The sequence below is a fragment of the Notolabrus celidotus genome, chromosome 7, assembly GCF_009762535.1.
Source record: "Notolabrus celidotus isolate fNotCel1 chromosome 7, fNotCel1.pri, whole genome shotgun sequence".
Taxonomy (NCBI): Eukaryota; Metazoa; Chordata; class Actinopteri; order Labriformes; family Labridae; genus Notolabrus; species Notolabrus celidotus.
In genome coordinates this window covers 3,865,897-3,885,319 of record NC_048278.1, presented here as the reverse complement: position 1 = coordinate 3,885,319, position 19,423 = coordinate 3,865,897, and the positions used below count along the sequence as shown (strand labels likewise).

The 19,423-nt window shown below is 43.0% G+C and overlaps 1 protein-coding gene across 1 annotated transcript in view; it reads left to right on the top strand.

Annotated features, from left to right (window-relative positions):
* Positions 1 to 19,423, top strand: part of prkcaa (protein kinase C, alpha, a) — a 174,936-nt gene that overhangs the window by 53,155 nt on the left and 102,358 nt on the right. The window contains exon 3 of the mRNA XM_034688503.1: positions 6,804 to 6,886. Within this exon, the coding sequence (XP_034544394.1) occupies positions 6,804 to 6,886 (83 nt within the window). The remainder of the gene's footprint in view (positions 1 to 6,803; positions 6,887 to 19,423) is intronic.

The window sequence follows — 19,423 nt, the reverse complement described above, 5'->3', positions numbered from 1 at the left end:
GTCTCCAGTTATCAGGGTCACTCTTTAAACTGGAACACCGGTCCATCTCTGACATGGCTTTAAAATCTGTCTTCTTGCTTTAAGTGGAGCGTTTCAGGTGTTTTAAATCCTCTTGAGAGCTCGTCTCCTTCAAAGCGTTGATTCAATGAATCCATCTGCAATAAAGCACGATCAGAAACAGCACAAGAGGAATCTCCTTCATGCTAACAGGCTAACTGAGGTGTCACTCATGTTGATGCTGGCGTACGCGTCCGTTGGCTTTTATGGTGTCATCTTTGAAGTATGGCCTTCGTCTCGGTGTAGTGCGTCACTGGCCTGATTTGAATAATCTTCACGGGACTTCAGTCCACGGTCGAAACACATACAACAATGGACCACAGGAACCATTTAGTTCCTGGAACTTCTGGTTGAAAAGTACCTCTTGTTTATGATTGGTTGGCTTCAGCAGCAACACAAGCACCGAGCAAACTGTTCCTCTCTTAAAGAATATTAAAGTGTTTACAGAAACAATGAATCTTGAGGATGAATGCATGAGATCAAATGAATGTGTTATTAATTTATACTTCATGTTTATATATAATGAAAAGTGTTTTTAACCAATTAGCTGGGCTCAAACACAGATCATCTTGTTTAACCAAATCAAACTGTGATTATAATCCTTTTTCCAAAACATGGCTATGATCCGTTTGTTCCTGCTCGGGTCTAAATCATCTCCTCGGATGATTTCATCTCACTCTCCGTTTAAAGCCGTTTATCCTTTGTAAGGTGAAAACGATCGAGGCATTGAAGTGCAGAAGAGAACCGCAGGGATTCATGAAACAGAGGCTTTTGTCCAAACGCTCTCCTCTCGATGATTGCTATGTTTGAGACGTGGATCACATTTACATACTGAGAAGTGTTGGATTAAACCTTCTGTTTTCTTATTTCCTGCTTTTATTCATGAAAGGAAAACCTTCAGGAAATCACTCGAACTTGTTACCTGGAAGAAATTAATCTGCCGAGTGGGCGTGGGAGAGTCTGAGTTATGCGTTTAGCCGTCTGTTGCGCTGCAAGGCAATAAGTATTGATTTGAAACCTCTCATTAAAGGTACCGTATAATGAATCCTGTGCTGACGATAAAGACGTTTCTCCGTCAGAGGCAGACAATAATCTACATTTTTACTAACAAACCCGTTGAGGAAAATGCAATTTTGCAGCTTTTGTCTCTTTAAAGTGATTTCTTGCAGGATTAAAGAGAACTACCTGAGCTGGCAGAGCTTTATGTACCTAATTCTGTTAGTCTTGATGGCTTTATATTGAATTGTTTGTCCCTAAAGCCCCAGGTTTAATCCAATAGCTCTAAACAGCTTTCTCATAAAAACAGACCACCCTGTCCCTGCTGTGCTCAGCCTGCCTCATTTCACGGGCGCTGCAGCTCTTTAATAATTTGCAATTTGATAAATAGACTAATAAACACTAATAAAACATGGTGTACATTATGCCCTAGTGGTAATACAGTTACTGCGCTGTTAGCTCAGAGCCTTTGCCTCCTAATGGACATGTTCCTCTAAGAAAGTGTCAGAGGTGATGTATGCGTGTTCGTGTTCCCCCTGAACACGACCACTGGGACACCTGATTTTATGTAGCTGAGCTCTGATGAGACCGGCCTGAGTCCGCCTACATGTTAAGCCTCTATCGACCTCCCTCTTAATCTCACCTCATGTCTTCAGCTCAAACACGTACCTCCTTTTTCCTCTCTCTTTTTTTTCCTCTCACATGCAAGGCCAACTCTGTAAATCTCTGGAGGAAGTAAGTTCATGAAAAATTGCGTTCATGTCACATGAAATCATTGCACCATCTAGAAAACATTGGAAATTGACCAATTTCACTCGAGCTGCAGGGTTGAGAAGATGAGTCCTTGGGTGAAGAGGGAAAATGAAAGAAGTGGGCCATGCACGGGTCCTGTGGTTGGACGGTCCATGTGCATGAACATCTCTGCTCCAGCTGACGTTCACTCTTTGCTTTTGCATTTTTAACGCCTCCACAGGACTCATCAGAATCAGCTTTGTAGCCATGTGGCTTCAGAAAACTTCACCCTCTTTGTCCAAACAGAAACATTAGATATCACACTTGGGTCTGTCTTGATGTTCCCCACGCCACGCTGATTTTTCTTGGAGCATTCCCTGTTATTTCAGCCGTACTAACAGCGCAGACCTCTGCTTTTCCCAGGCTTGGTTGCAGAATTGGTTCAAACCAATTGGAAACAGCCCAACAAACAGTGCTTTACTGCAGAAATAAAGCTGACTTGAGTTCAGACCAGAATCAGATCAGATCACCTGAGTCAACCATCTGAATCAAGCATCTGATACAGCTTAAAAATCTGGTGTTTACAAGTCTACAGGTAGATACACCCGTCAATCCACTTAACAGTCTCCCAGTGCGGTAATGTTCATTAAAGTCAGGAACCATAGTTTTCTACCAATATAAGGGATGTTTTTAGGTTCTGGATTGGTTGGATGGAGACCCGGTACAGGAACATCTCAAAGCATAACACAGCGTCTCCTACACGAAGTCGTGTTGTGGATTCAAACGTCCGTTCATGCTCTCAGCTGCTCCTCTGTGGGATAAATGATGAGGCGGTGGGTCAGTGGAGATATATGAGCTGCACAGACAGGGTTGTGGTGGTTGCGTGATGTATGGTTCATGGTTTCATGTTGGGTATTGACTGCTCACTGACTGATAGCTTGATGAGACGAGGGGGGGTCGCAGTCTGTGTTGTGGTGGTTAGGTACTTCTGTTGGGGGAGGGGAGGCTGCATTGATCGGCCATTATTAGATCAGATACCAATGTTTTCTCATTCCCAGCTTATCCAAACTATATCCAGTGCATGTACAGATTATTGTCTGGTTTTCATTCAGTCCATTGCAGATGATTGTCTTGTTTTCAAATATGAGCTGTAGAAGCCGGCTGAGCTGCAGCTGTAAAATCAGAGTGGATCATCCCAATAAAAACTAGATCCACTTTAAAGTCCCTAAAACTGGAGCTTGTGTTTGAATATTTAGGTTTTTTCAAAGCTAAAGATGGTCTAATTGTGGATGACTGGCATGTGTTTGGTTGGTCTTATCAAGTTCAAAAACAGCTTACATCTTTACTCACGTCTTTACATTGACTTTTCCAGTAATTCATTCCTGCATATGTTTTCATGAACGTTTAGTGAGAACAACACATAACACCAACATTGGGGTTCGGATATAAAACATGGATGTAGTCTCAGTGATGTCATAGATTTTCACTGAGGAGTGATGGCAATCCCCGTTTTGGAAAAGCTGACTCAACCTAACTTATAGTCGATCTGGAAACAGTTAAAGGTGACATATCACGCTTTTTTCATCAATATATATTGGTCTAAGAGATCCCCAAAACATGTCTTTAAAGTTTATGCTAAAAAAACCCACTTTGAAATCAGATTTTGGTCTGCCTGAAAAGCCCTCTTCTTCAGTCCTCCTCAGAACACTTTGTTTTTTCTCTGACCACGCCCCCTCAGGAAGTGGATGTGGTCTTGGCTCTCCAGCATGTTGATCTAATGTTTACATGTTGGCTGAATATACACGGCTGCTCAGAGATCACGTTACTTCAACCCTCTGAATCTGATCCAGAATCTGATCCTGACGGAGAGGCGCCTGTAGCAGGACCTTTCTGAACCATTGGTCACAGATTTAGTGTTTCTTGTTGTTTTATTTATCAGTATGTTGACTTGTGTCTTGGTACACAAACATGTAGCTATGTGGCTATGCTAACTAGCGCTAGCACGTATCCATGATAAATAAAAATCATCCACTTGATCTTCAAATCTGCAGACGTGGGGAGTAAAACCGACCTCTGCCAGAAAGGCAGCGGGACCTTTTCTGAAGGATTGGTCACAGATTTAGTGTTTCTTGTTGTTTTATTTGTCAGTATGTCGACGTGTGTCTTGGTACACAGCTACAGCTATGAACATGTAGCTATGTAGCTATGCTAACTAGCACTAGCACTTATCCATGACAAATAAAAATCATACACTAGATCTTCAAATCTGCAGACGTGGGGAGTAAAACCGACCTTTGTGTTTATTAAGACAGCCTACAGCTAGCATGCTTCCCTCCTAAGCTCCTTGTTAGCACACGTGTGCAGGTAATGAAAAACGGAGGAGGGATTCAGTATTATTTTATACAGTCTATGGGCTGAACAAGCTCCGAGCTCTGACTCCGTGACAGACCGGATATTGTTGTTACGTAACAAAAACACTGAAGTCTGAAACGGCTCGTTTCACACACATTTACAGAAAGGTGGAGAAATCAGAACAGGGGCAGAATGGATTTTTTTCATTCTCGGGGGGTTTGTAGACATGCCAGGGAAACATATTTCAGGTAGAGAACCATTAAACAGTCAATTTTGCATGATATGTCACCTTTAAAGAGGTGGAGATGAGGTGGAGCTGAGGTGGAGCTGAGGTGGGCTATCGGCCTCCATGCAAGCAACAACAGTCAGTTAAATCCCCTCCCCTCTATCCATACAAATCTTAATCTTAATATTATCAAAACAGACGAGTTACAGAACATTACCAAAATCATTTCCTGAACATGTTTTACTCACTTCCTGTGAAGCTGGTGGTTCTGGGTCTTAAAGAGGACAAGTGGACATTCAAAAATCTGCTGTTTAATGCACATCCACATGAGCGTCACGTTTTTACACCACAGGTTGCCTCCTGGGTTTAACTCTTTAACTAGATTATGTGGCACAAATGGCTCCGTCGGCAGGCTGGAACCGTAGTGTGTTTCTCAGTAAAGATGCTAGACTACATCCCATGAGGTTAAAACACTTACTACTGACAAGAAGCTCATAGAACTACACTTCAAACAGAACGTTCCTTTTAATAGATATATCTTTGCATGTTCTGATGTGTGTCAACTCTGGCTCTATGAGACTCTAGAATCAGAACATTTCACTTCCAGTTTTCTTGAACAGGCCACTCCCCTGCTGAGCACGGCGGTGTCTTAAAGCTGTGGGACTCCTTTTTGTCTTCTTTCTAGAAAACTAGCCACTTGTTTCTTTATTTTCATCGTCCATCAGTCTGCAAACAAACACACAACACGGCTCCCCATCTGTCAACATGTGTGTAAGTAAGAGTAGGTACAGGCCGGCTCGTGGTGCAGATGTTTCTGCAGGTCAGGTATCGCCGTAAGGTTTCGATCCTGCAGATGATTCGTGCACAGGTTGAACTCAATGACCACTGCCTCAGGATGTGATGTAACATTGACTATAAAATATGCATAAGCCTTCATTTACATGCAGAAGTGTATGTTCTCTTTAATAGGTGCACTCAGAGTCGATTATTATGGAGTGATAGTGACGGAAATGAGTCCATTTGAGTTATATCTGCTGCTAATAGTGTGAAATAGGAATCTGATGTATGAGCTACGTTTGAGTGAAATCTAATAAAATCTGATGCACAATGAGCTCTCAGGGAATATTACACACATGAGCGATGCTAATTGGCTGTGCTACCTTCATGAATAGGATTTTAGGTGACAGGACAGATGGTGGATGGGTGTACACTAAGGACTGACTCATTCCTGAACAGTGATAGGGAGTCAAAGATAAAATCTCCGACAGCGCTGTCATCGTGTGTGCATGTCTGAATCTTTATTTTTAACCACATGAAAACACATAAAGGTGAATTTATTTTGGAGCATTCCAGTCGATAATCCTCCAAAATAATGCATCTCAGAGCGGCTCTGATCTGTTGTCAAATGAAGTGCTTACTGCTTCAGTTTTGCATCTTTAGAGGAATCCCTCTTGAAGACATCAGGGCTTCATTTATTCATGTTTCATTTGAACTCTTGATGCTCTGTGAAGACCTCAGACGGATACATGTGACACACTCAGACTCTGCACGCTGCTTCAGCCCACCGCTGGAACTTAAGTGATTCTGTAAAATCAAGCGAGGTTCCTGAAAATCCTCGGCACAAACCACTAATGGAGTCTACTCAGGCTCTCTCAGCGCTGAGTGGAGACTCCTGAAAACCATCAATTCAGAAGCTTTTATCTTGTCCTGGAAGTGTCGGCCCTGAAAACATTTAAGTCCTGGAGAGAAAGGGAGGATGCTTTTGTCTGCGGAAACAAAGGAGTCGTGGAAAAACCCACGAACGGGAGAAGTGAGAGACAGCGACTGAGAAGATTTGAGCTTTTGTTGTTTATTCCGTCCAGATCACACGTAGCCCCCCTCCCTCACGCTGTCTCGTCTTGGTGTCAGACTGATTTGAGAGCCAGCCACAGGCGCCTTCCTCCTCTTTGAGTCGGCTGCTGACTTGTTTGTCTGCAGACCTCGGTGCATCGAGTGACCCGGCTCCTTCCCTGCAGCGAGCGTGACACTGTGTGCTCCGACCCTGCAGATGCATTCAGATGTTTGCATCTGGGCGTGTTCTGTAACCAGGAATCCTGTTTGTTTGTGTTTTTGTGCGTGCAAAGCATGAGTGTGTGTGTGTGTGTGTGTGTGTGTGTGCGTGTGTGTGAGTGTGTTTGCTTTACTGTCATGTCAGTGAGGAGGTGGCACTGTGCTGTGTAATAAGAGCAGTCAGCCTGCAGGCAGGACTGGCCATCTGGACACATGATAAGGAGCCGAGCCGAGACATCAGTCGCTGTTTGTTCCTTCTTTGTGATCAGATCTCTGCTGTCCATCTTCGAATCACTCCAGTGTCGTGTGTTTTTAATATCAGTATTTTTAAGATTCTCTCTCATGTGTCTTTATGTCTAATCTCTCTTCTTGTCTCTTCTCTTCTCTGCAGTTTGCTGTTTTGTGGTCCACAAGAGGTGCCATGAGTTAGTTACGTTCTCCTGCCCTGGGGCCGATAAAGGGCCCGACACAGATGTAAGTAACCAGAGCACAGCTGCTGCACTGAAGTCCACATGCAGCCTCACCAGAGTGTCGTCACATCACCTGGACCTGCCTCTTTTCTGAACACACACTCGATCTCTTCCATAAATCCTTCTATTTTTGTGTTGAACTTTGTTTCAATGGATCTGAAGTGATCTCTTCTTTAAACTCAGCTATGTCATGATTGAACTGCAGCAGCAGCAGGGGGTTAATTGAATTCATTCGATGTTCTTGTTCCAGTGGAGTCGTTGAGCGCCACCATATGAAGAAGTCATTAAATATTCTCCTCACTGAGTCACTGTTTCCGAAACCCTCCTCCCTCTAACAGTGGAATCATACTTTTCTGTTAAGCTAACATCTCTAAAAAACTGATTGTGTATAATCTCAGACCCACAGAGGCCTTCATCCTCACACAGGTCAGAGTTCATATTTAACTTTAACTCTAAATGATAATTCTAGATTATCCAGTAGCACTGAGTTCATACGAAAGCCGATTGGCAGATTACTAAGCCATTAAAAACGACCTGTGCTGGCCCAGAGACAGATGGGAACCGTTGGAGCAGTGGCCCAAAACAACACATCTGGATTTGTCTGTGCTCGTCAAGTCAAACATTTAGTACAATAGTTTTCTTCTTTATAAGAAAAAGAGTCGTCATCTTTAAAAGGAGGCTATAACAGGAACATACCTCCACATATCTGTGTCAATACACTGTCCAAACCCTGTGAGAGGCCGGGTAAATATCACCTGTGTGACAGGTGTAATGAGGTCTCTGATTCGCCCCTTCAGCTCCAGCCTTGTGCCGTCAGCCGCAGCTAACCTGCTCGTCAAGTGTGAAACTCCATTTACATGCCTGAGTGGCTGCCGAGCATGCGTATCCTCTGAGCGGTACAGCAGCACAGCCCGGCCTCTGTAACTGGAGATATGTCAGTGTGTCATTCAAGATCTGCAGCCCAGACTCTTTAAATAGAGAGAGCCGCGGATGACACGGACGCTCCAACGGCAGAAAATAGTCCGAACAGAGGGGAGTCTTCGTTCATGCGGGCACTGAGGTCCAAGCAGAGAGTGACAGGGTTGACCTTTTGTGACCTTTAGTTTCACAAGTTGGTTTTGCACAAAACATATGAGTGCATCTTTGTTTACTGTTCCCCCAAAAAGCTCCTCAATCAGTCCTGTTCAGTACACAACAGCTTCTTTTTAAAAATCTGCAAAGTTCAATTTTTTTTACCTGAGATCAAATTCTCTGTTTTTTAAATTTATTTTATTGAACTACATTAGATTAGTTCAATTCAGATGAAAAAGGTCTGGTTTATTTTATGTCGGTTAATTTAATTCAATTTTATTTGATTTAAGTTCATATTATTTTATTTTATTTTAGCTGTATTTAGTTTTTATTTTATTTTGTTTAAGTTTGTATTATTTTATTTTAATAAAGTTTCTTTCTGTTTATTTTTTTTATTTAAGTTAGTAATATTTTTTTATTTTAGTTTAATTTTCTTTCTGTTTATTTTAGTAATATTATTTTATTTTAGGTTGGTTAAGATTATTCAGTTTATTTAGTTTTTATTTCATTATATTTTATGTGAGACACGTTTGGTTTATTATTTTGGTTTATTTATTATTATTTTAAATCTATTTTATTTTATTTGAGTGTGAGGCCAGACTAAATGTGATAGCTCATTTACATCTATACTCACTGGGCATCTGTACCTACTGCTCTGCATCAAAGCTCCTGTGCAGGTCATACTTTATCTCTAATGCTCCTTGAGTTATGGTGTTTGAGGACTTGGAGCACAACTCGGTTGGGTTATTGTTCATGCAGGATTATGTGAGCTGTTGTGATCTATAGACATGATGTCACCTCATGTACGCAGGGGAACAGCTCACCTCTCCTCTGAAAACGGTGATTTTTGCCATATCGAAACACTCCATCCTCCTTCTTAATATGAATTTCTGTGCACTTAGCAGTTCTGTTGCCAGGAGCAACCACACATATTAGATGTCTTGCTGCCTCCTGGGCATGCAACCCAGGAAGGCAATAACTCCCATGGCCAACAAATATCCTGAAGATCTGCAGTATCCTGGCTACCTGCGCTCTGTGACTCATGTCTGTGTTTTATAATTCCCCTGCTGGAAGAAACGTAACCGCCAGATTTCTGTAATAGAGGAGGCATCAGGAGCGGCTGCAGGGCTCGGTTTAACGGGGCGAGATTAACGGGAACGCAGCAGCAGCAGCAGTGGCCTCGGGGTGTTGTTGGGCAGGGGCTGCAGATACGCTCCTCCACAGAACACAAGAGATATTATAAGCATTTCACCAGAACACACATTCTGAGGACTTAGTTATTTAGTGCCATCTTTGAGTAGATTCATCTCCCAGCTTCACGAGTTGATGTAGATGTTTCTGCATCTTCTGAGAAATTTAACATTGTGGAAGTTGCAAGTTGCAGAACAAACTTGTGAAAAAGTCCAAGATGCCGAAAAGCTGGATGATCATACGCTAGTTATTAGCTGCATCTTTTGATGTATAATGCCACGCTTCCCACCAGATCCGTGTCTGGTCGCATTCATTCATCAACACCCACAGGTTGTGTTTTCAGAACGAAGCACGGAGCAGGACCTCCGAATATCTGGAGTCATGTGACCAAGGTTTTCCCGCAGTAATTACTGAATCAAGGATTCTCCTCCTCCTCCTCTCCTCATCCATGTTGTCTTTGTGGTCCTCTGAAAACCTCTGACCTGCTGACTGCAGGCCTGGCTCCGGCATCCTGCAGAAATAGAAGTCTTGCTGTGGAGGGCTCTGGATTGTTGGAGCTGAGATGGAGCAAAAACGTAACAAAGCGAATCCAGTGGAATTGAAACCGATCATCTCCGGTGCCGTGACGGACCAAACATGGAGCGTGTCACATTTATTTTATGAGTCTTCTGATGGCTCCTGGCAGAGTAGCATTGTTCTACACATCTTGTGATATATTGTTTGCTTTTTTGTTGTTTCATGTTCTTTTACAACTATTCAGAGTCTGTGTAAATAAACTTGCATGTAGAATGAAGTTCAACCACGCAACTGCTGTAATCCCGATCTGTCTTTGGGGAGAACTCGTGTAAATCTGTAATCGTATCACTTGTAGAGACGTTCTGTGCCAGCATCAATTAGTCTGATTAAAGCTCTCACTTTGACTAAACGTTTTGGTTCCACTGCCGGGTGTAACGTTACCGACGGGTCGAGTAAGTTCAGTGCTTTACAGGACGAGACCATCAATAATGTAAGAGCTTCCCGTTTCACTACAGGAGCCCGGCAGATGAAACTGAGAGGCTTGATGTGCTTGCGTTTGCGTGGGTGTGTGCCTGCTGCATCATTGATGTCCACTTAACCGATACTGCACACGTGACCTCGAGCAATCTGCAAGTCTTTTTTGCACTGATTGCTCCTGTCTGCACACACGCACACACACACACACATGCACACACAGGTACAATCAGACAATCAGTCATGTGCCCTCTGGCTGTTCAGATAGATGTGACAGAGTAACAGAGTTAAGCAGCAGCACAGCGCTCTCTCTGTCTCCTCCGCTTGGAAACAGACACAGCTGACCTGAGGGCGACACGGCGCCAGCTCCAGGAAATACTCCAGTGACATTTTGAGCATTTATTCTCTGAATCCAAAGATGTTCTTCTCAAATCAACCTGTGAAATTATATAAAAAAAGCATCGGATGAACTCTGGAGAGACACAGCTGTGAGGTGTAACCAGGTTTTAGGAAATCTAATTTGTAATATTAATGAGCAGCGCCGTGGGCAGGGCTGATCTAATATTTAAAAGGGCAGATCACACAGGAGGAGACGGGTTTGGCAGACTCCTGCAGCTCTGGGAAAAATAGGTGTTCTGGTGACAAGTCTTGGGACACAAGCGTCTCATTACAGGGCCTCTGCTTGGGAATTGAAAACAAGATTAAACCAGAGTGGGGGTAAATTACATCATCAGGGCGACAGACATCATTGGCTGTCACAAGCAATGGAGCCGTTCATATGTTTTTAAAGCCATTTCCCCCGAGGAGGGCGTGTGTCGCATCTTTCAAACACACGTCTGTTCTGTGCTCACTTCTGTCCTCCAGCTTTCTGACATCCTGTGGAGAGGTTAAAGGTGCAGTGTGTGGAAGATATCAACATTTAGAAGAACAGATTTGACGAAAAAGGGAAAGAGAGAGCAGTTGATGTTGAAGGAGAAGAAGAGAGAGTGGTTGATGTTGAAGGAGAAAAAGAGAGAGTGGTTGATGCACCTTTAAAGGATGAACTCTTGCTGAAGAGCTGTGTTGATCTGCTGCTGGTAGAGGTATGTTGATCTGCTGGTAGAGCTGTGTTGATCTGCTGAAGAGCTGTGTTGATCTGCTGCTGGTAGAGGTATGTTGATCTGCTGGTAGAGCTGTGTTGATCTGCTGAAGAGCTGTGTTGATTTGCTGCTGGTAGAGGTATGTTGATCTGCTGGTAGAGGTGTGTTGATCTGCTGGTAGAGGTGTGTTGATCTGATAGTAGAGGTGTGTTGATCTGATAGTAGAGGTGTGTTGATCTGCTGGTAGAGCTGTGTTGATCTGCTGGTAGAGGTGTGTTGATCTGATAGTAGAGGTGTGTTGATCTGCTGGTAGAGGTGTGTTGATCTGCTGGTAGAGGTGTGTTGATCTGATAGTAGAGGTGTGTTGATCTGATAGTAGAGGTGTGTTGATCTGATAGTAGAGGTGTGTTGATCTGCTGGTAGAGCTGTGTTGATCTGCTGGTAGAGGTGTGTTGATCTGCTGGTAGAGGTGTGTCGATCTGATAGTAGAGGTGTGTTGATCTGCTGGTAGAGGTGTGTTGATCTGCTGGTAGAGGTGTGTCGATCTGATAGTAGAGGTGTGTTGATCTGCTGGTAGAGGTGTGTTGATCTGCTGGTAGAGGTGTGTCGATCTGATAGTAGAGGTGTGTTGATCTGCTGGTAGAGGTGTGTTGATCTGATAGTAGAGGTGTGTTGATCTGCTGGTAGAGCTGTATTGATCTGCTGGTAGAGCTGTGTTGATCTGATAGTAGAGGTGTGTTGATCTGCTGGTAGAGGTGTGTTGATCTGATAGTAGAGGTGTGTTGATCTGCTGGTAGAGGTGTGTTGATCTGATAGTAGAGGTGTGTTGATCTGATAGTAGAGGTGTGTTGATCTGATAGTAGAGGTGTGTTGATCTGATAGTAGAGGTGTGTTGATCTGCTGTTAGAGGTGTGTTGATCTGATAGTAGAGGTGAGTTGATCTGATAGTAGAGGTGTGTTGATCTGATAGTAGAGGTGTGTTGATCTGATAGTAGAGGTGTGTTGATCTGCTGGTAGAGCTGTGTTGATCTGATAGTAGAGGTGTGTTGATCTGCTGGTAGAGCTGTGTTGATCTGCTGGTAGAGGTGTGTTGATCTACTGGTAGAGGTGTGTTGATCTGCTGGTAGAGCTGTGTTGATCTGCTGGTAGAGGTGTGTTGATCTACTGGTAGAGGTGTGTTGATCTGCTGGTAGAGGTGTGTTGATCTACTGGTAGAGGTGTGTTGATCTGCTGGTAGAGGTGTGTTGATCTGCTGGTAGAGGTGTGTTGATCTGCTGGTAGAGGTTTGTTGATCTGCTGGTAGAGGTGTGTTGATCTGCTGGTAGAGGTGTGTTGATCTGATAGTAGAAGTGTGTTGATCTGCTGGTAGAGGTGTGTTGATCTGATAGTAGAGGTGTGTTGATCTGCTGGTAGAGGTGTGTTGATCTGATAGTAGAGGTGTGTTGATCTGCTGGTAGAGCTGTGTTGATCTGCTGGTAGAGGTGTGTTGATCTGATAGTAGAGGTGTGTTGATCTGCTGGTAGAGGTGTGTTGAAACATGTCATCTGCTAACATTACGTAGGTTTACAGTGTGAATCATTGCGTCTCTCTGCTGCATGTTATTGCGAAGTATAAGGGCTGCATCTCCACGGCACACTTCAAATCACCGGCTGTGCTGCATCTCATATGGGAATACTCTTTAATGTGAAAGCTGGGCGCTCTGCCCTCCAGCATGCATAGATGTAACCTATCAGAATGAGCCTCAGGTGTATTGAATATGCTTTCACACTATTTTTTCCAAACAGATAAAGCCCCAGATACCTGTCTGCTACCGTCCCTTTAATTAGTGTAAGATTGGTGTTGAAAGAGAGGGGAGTCAGGAGGGACCTGTCCCAGGTACTGTTGAAACACCCAGGTGACCAGATGGATATTGAAACTGCAGTTTTTAGGAAGTTTGCACATTCAGTTATGAGTCTATTCATCATTATAATAATAAAGTAGTTTTCATTACATGCTGATGATTTTTCTCATATCCTGCAGGCTTCACTGACATGATTAATGGACTGGTTGGATAATGAATGTCTCAATTACTTAACGTCTCTTATTTAGTTATCAGCTTTTAAATGTAACAATTATCTTTAACTCAAAGCATAACACTGAAATGTTGAATCCCAACCATATGTTTGCTCACCCTAACCCTAACCACTCAGACTTTATTCCTAAACCTAACCCTTAGTGTTTGTCAGTGGACTTCATGCCTCACCCGAACCAACAGAGGACTTAGTCCCTAAACCTAACATTGAACCCTAACCACTCAGAGTTAATTGCATAACTGTGTTAAGATTTAGACCTCCAACACGTTACCTCTACTCCCTCCCTGTCTCTGATATATTGGTCTGTATCTTATACCTCTATCCATTTTAAATGTTTGTTTTTAAATGTGCCATGTGGTTACTAAAGTCATATGTTACAGTCAGAGTCACTGTTAAGTGTGATGCGAGGAAAAACAAGAGAAGAGAAGAAGAGAAGATGACAGAGTGTTTGAGGATGAGGGACTGAAAGTGAAAGTGGAAATAAAACCGCTCAGTGTGGCTTTAACTTTGTAAAGTCAAGCTGAATAGCTCAGTTTATGTTCGATAAGTAAGGTCTGCTCTGAAGATTTGGCATGCAGAACATTTCTGTGCAGCGTAGGGGGTAAGAAGAGATGTCAACACAACTTGCATAAACATGAAAGACCCGTGCACTGAAATAACTGACTAATTATTGACAATTAAATTAGTCTGCAGCTGATTGTGTCATCAGGGCGCTGGCTCGGTTTGGCAGTTAAATCAAGCGCCCCACATACAAGGCTACAGTCCACAGGTTTGATCCCAGCTCAGGGTCCTCTGCTGCATGTCAGTCTCAAATATTAAACTTTAATTTGTTGTTAATTGTTCCTCCCCAGGTTTCGATCTCATGTGTTTTGATGCTGAGATAAATCGATGCTTGTGCACCTTGCAAACCGAGCTGCAGACACTTAAAACTAACTCATATATCATAAGGACATTTTTCAATCCATATAACTGTACTGTTTAATGAGAATTCTCCTCCTTCATATGCAGACATACATTTATGAAATAGATTTCTTAGTTTTGATGGATTCCAGAAACTCATCTAAATATTTTTGGACCTCCTGCCCTTTAAAAAGTATAAATAACAGAGGTTGATGTTTGAATGTAAATGCAGCTGCTTGTTCCTGTGTGGTGCGATGATATCAGTGTCTGCATGGCTCAGCCTTCCTCTCTTTACTGTACTGAACCTGCCACACACTCAGAGCACACACACACACACACACACACCAGACAAGCAGCGGCACACACACAGTGTCCAAGGAAACGTGGTCACAAAGAAACCTGATGCTGAATATTTGAGCTAGGTGCACAGATTTTATTTTAGTGTGTGCATGCTGATATGCCCTGCAGACTCCTGTTTTAGCTAAATGAGATCATTGTAGGCTCAAACATGTCTGTAGTCACACCAGTCATGCATATAAAGTCCCTCAGCGGTGTGTGCCACATAGGATTATGTTTATGTCTGTTAGCAGGAGCTGCAGCCTGCAGAGCGAGCACATGAGGGGAAACTTCTGTCCTGCTGGAGGGGCCGAGAGTGTACTTCTTGTATTATGTGTCTAATGAAGCCGGGCCTCTGTCACCAGGCTGGGTTCATTGTGGTAAATGAGATGCCACGTGAGATTTATTGAGATGTAGCTGTTGTGACACACTCTGCCTACAGTAAGGCTTGTTTACTGATATCTATGGTGGGAAACTGACTCTTACTGCCCAACATATCTCCACGAGGAGGAACAGGACACAAATTCAGACACACAAACCAAAGTCCAGAGACGTCCAGCAAAGTGTTGGAATCACAGAAGTCATTTAAAAATGATCGCAGTAATCACAAAATCAGTTACCAATGCATGTTTTCCAGACTGAGTAAATGCAGCTCGGTTTGGTTGTTAGTGTAACGATTCTTTTTAAGAACGATTTGATTCGTATCATGATTCGTGGTTGTCGATACGATTGAAGGACGATATTGGTTCATTTAGAACCATACGATCCAAAACGATTCAGTGACTTGAAATCGATTCAGTAACTTTTTAGCCAAAAATTCAACCAGTGTGACTGTGAAATAAATCCCTTGATACTGGACAGTCCTAGATTCCTGTTGTTTCTTGTAAGGGAATCAGGTATAAATTAATTATGGATATAAACAAACAAGTAAACAACAATAAATGAGCAGAGTTTTGTCCTAGTCTCTGACTAAACATGCTGGAGAGGTCTGAGGCTTCTGCAGAGCTGATGTTACCTTGATGAACGCTGCAAGAGGTGCCTGGATGGTCGGCGTTGTGTGAAATCCCATGGCTTAGTAGCTGGTTGGATAGCTTTGTGGTGTTGCCGTGGTAACTTTACTTGACCTTTACATATCCTACAAACAGAGAGCGACTTATTTAGAACATCTCTGTCTTTGCAAAAGTCAAAGTGTTTCCACACACTGGACCACAATGGTGGCTTGATCATTTCTGGCTCGCCGGCTTCTCCTCTGCCGTCTGCCATGCTATGTTTTGCTCTCTGCTGGCGCGTGGTGATGATGTCACAGACAGGCAGCCTGAATTGAGTAACGTTTAACGTCTTTATCATTAAAAGTGTAAAAAAAAAACACATCCATATAAAGTCTGCCGTGCTGAAATCCAATGTGTTATTTCCTAGTATCAATACAATTGATTTATTATCTTTTAAAACGATGTTAGATCGATATATGTCGTCTGGAAGGCCAACTTGCCGAGCACAGATCGATGTAGTCGGATCATAGGAATATAAATCCATACATCGTTACACCCCTGTTATTAATTCAAGTTAAACAAGGGGAAGGATGGATTGCAAATAAAAAGGAAGGATACAAAACCCAAGAGCATTAAAATCTGCTGACTGGGGACGCAGGGTTCGTCGTGGGAGGAGAAGGAAGACAAAGGAGAGATGGTTTCCAGATAATTCAGCTGTTAGGACATCATGAAGCGCTGCTTAAATGTCAAAGCGTACGTGGATCTGATCTTTAGGCCTGTAATGCACTGCCTCTCTCTCTCCTGCCTTGATTCTCCTGATGATAACTGGAGGAGCACTCACGAGATGTGTTGACTGATTGTTTCATGTGGCCCTCGGTATCTTTCTGTGTTCTGCAGGGATGCTATAGAAGCTGTGATTGAGCGTTTAGCGCCGGATTTTTCGGCACAGAGAGATGAGAACAGATGATGACTAAATAATAAATAACACAATAAACCATTGGTCTGTTTGAGAAGTGTTTGTAGAGCTGCAGCATTGATCTTTACTGCTGTCTTAAACTGCTCCACTGTGGATATTTATGCTCCATAAACCTTTGCGTAAAGTCAGAGTGATGAATGTCCTCTGCTTTTATTCTGCAGCAGAGGATTTAACTCTTGTTTGTTCTGAGTGCACATCAGCACCTCTGTATTCAGAGCCTAACCTGACACATAGGGGTCAGTTCTGAGCTCATCCCTTGGATATTCTCCAAAACATGCAAACGTTTTCGCACCATCGCTGCCTCTGTAACGATGGTACGTTAGCTTTAGCTCGCGCAAGCATCAGCTGATGAGCAGGGATCATTGTAAAGATACATATTTTAGATATGGTCCCTCTCCAATCCGCCGGGTTTTCGGAACACAGCATGGAGCAGGACCAAGCTGGAGTCATGTGACCAAGGTTTTCCCTGCAGTAATCACTGAATCAAGGATTCTCCTCCTCCTCTCCTCATCCATCTGGTGATAACACAGAGTGTTTTATTCTGAAAATCAACCGGATGTTTTCATTTTGTTTTGGTGAAACCTGACTTCCTGTCCCGCTCCATCTGCTCTGTTGAGATTGATGCGTCGTGCTCCGGAATCCGGCAAAAAGTCTGCCGGAAGTCTTGTGTCTCTGATCTGGAGCGCTCCGACCTGCCGGATCAGAGACACAGCCGGAACGCAACGGAGTGGATCCAGTGGAAGTTAACACATTAACTAGAATAGAAACCTATCAGATCCTGTGCTGTGACGGATCAGAGATGGACCGGACACGGATCTGATGGAATTTGGTCTTTAGAGATAACTGTTAACCCTGAGAAACAGAGAATCTCTGCAGCAATGGTTTAAGACATGAGTGAGGGAACGTGCAGCATGTAGTCTAAACTGTGTAACATCTTTAAAAAATGTTGAATGACATTTTTAATCTAGTTTGTTGTGTTTAAAGACATCGCCATCTGTGCTGTTGTTATTAAAGTCACTCCTGTTTTAGTATTCAGCATCTTGATCTGCCATCATCATACCAAGTTATTTCAACATACAAACACGGCAGAGTCACTACGCTCTACATTATATTTCTTTATCATGCACAAAGACAGCAGAAATACGGCTGCAGTCGTCAAATAATTCATCACCAGTTGTTCCAAAGTTGCATGCTCCTTTCACCCCTCAGCCGTAAACACTACATTCTGCCTCTCCACAAGGCTTTGTTGATAAAATCTGCTACAAAAAAGGTTCAGCACAAGATTTCATCATGATCACACCAGTACACAATGCAGCTTTATTATCGCAGTAAAAAGCCTCTCTGAGAGATACTGCTCTGCAGCATTTCCCCAGAAACATCCCTGTATCTACAGATCATCAGCACAGACTGGTATTGGTTGGGATCTCCTGGACTTCATGTTGGTGGTATTTATTTGCTCTTAATGAACATTAACAGACCTGAAGTCTCTCTCGCTAATGGTCTGTGACAGATCTGTGTAAGAAGTGGTTTGATCAAGGCTTTGCTGGGAGACAGTATGTAAGTGCTCTCAAGTCTGTGTGAGTGTGTGTGTGTGTGTGTGTGTGTGTGTGTGTGTGTGTGGTCTGTAAGAAGTGCAGGGTGAAGGAGGGGCTGGTGCTCTGGAAGATGCTGAATCACTTCCTGGTGAATGTTTTCATTGGAGACACATCGTCTGGAGAAGTACCTCATTAACTCTTTGCTGCAGTGCCCTCCTTTGGTAGATGACTGCATCTTTCAAGCCGCACCTACGCTTCACCACAACACTTAAACAGATGTACACACACACGAAAACACACATCAGACACATCCTTTGCACACAAATTCGAATGGTTGGAATATTGTTTGCAAAAAGCACACAATTGCAACCTCAGTGTGATATCAAACTGAAAAACAAGAAGCCTCGTTTACAAATGAAGCAATTAAACCTGACACTGTGACACACGACTTTAGCAGATTTCCATCCTCCTACTTTCCAAGTATTAAAGCGTGGGTGGCCAACTGTTGGTGGAGGCCAAGCTGAGGGTGAAGTTGGACTTGTCATTTCTTGTCTTTGTTTTAATGGTTATAATGTTTGGTGTAGACTTGTTTACCTGGCAGCTCTTCATGCAGAATCTGCCATGTTTTGCTGTTAGTGTAGGACTGAGTGCATTGTTTTAAAAAGCCTGTCGTAACTCCCAGCATCCCCTAGGAGTCATGCCTCCAAGTTTGGGAATCACTGGTCTACAGAGAGAAGGTTATTTTTAGCAGCGTGCTCTATTATTTTTATAAATACAGAACTAAAATGGCTTAGAAAGACTTCTTTCCATGGGGCGCAGCTAAAGCTGTGTCTCCCTGCCTACACACACTCACACAAGTAGAAACAACAAGCTTAGACTTAGGGCCTGTGTCCATGCAGTGCATTTTTTTGACACAAAACCAGTCCAGTTCATGTTTTCATTGCTCAGCGTCCTCAGCCCAAAGCATGGCGTGCAGTAGCTGGTTTCGTCGCTGCACTCAAAGCGCTCTCAGTTGAAAGTAGTTCATTTTTACATCATCGACCAATCAGAATCAAGAAGGCGTGGGCCTTCTAATATTGACTTTGTCAACAAAGCTGCAGAAATTGACCAGACTCATATTTTAAAGGGTACATTTTCCAGGTTTGAGCTGCTGCTTGCACCAGGACAAGATTCTCTTCCATTGTTTTATATTTACTTTGTAAAATGTTCTCAAATAGAGGAAAAAAAACAAGATGATATGTCTTAAGGATTTTTCCTAATAAAGGAAACAAGTAAATATCCAGAAAGCAAAGTATTTAAAAGATATGTAATCAATAGGAGGTGCTGTGAGTGGAAATATTTGTAACCTGCAAAAATGAAGCACTGGAGCAAAACGTTGTGGATGCCTCCAGCAGTGATAATG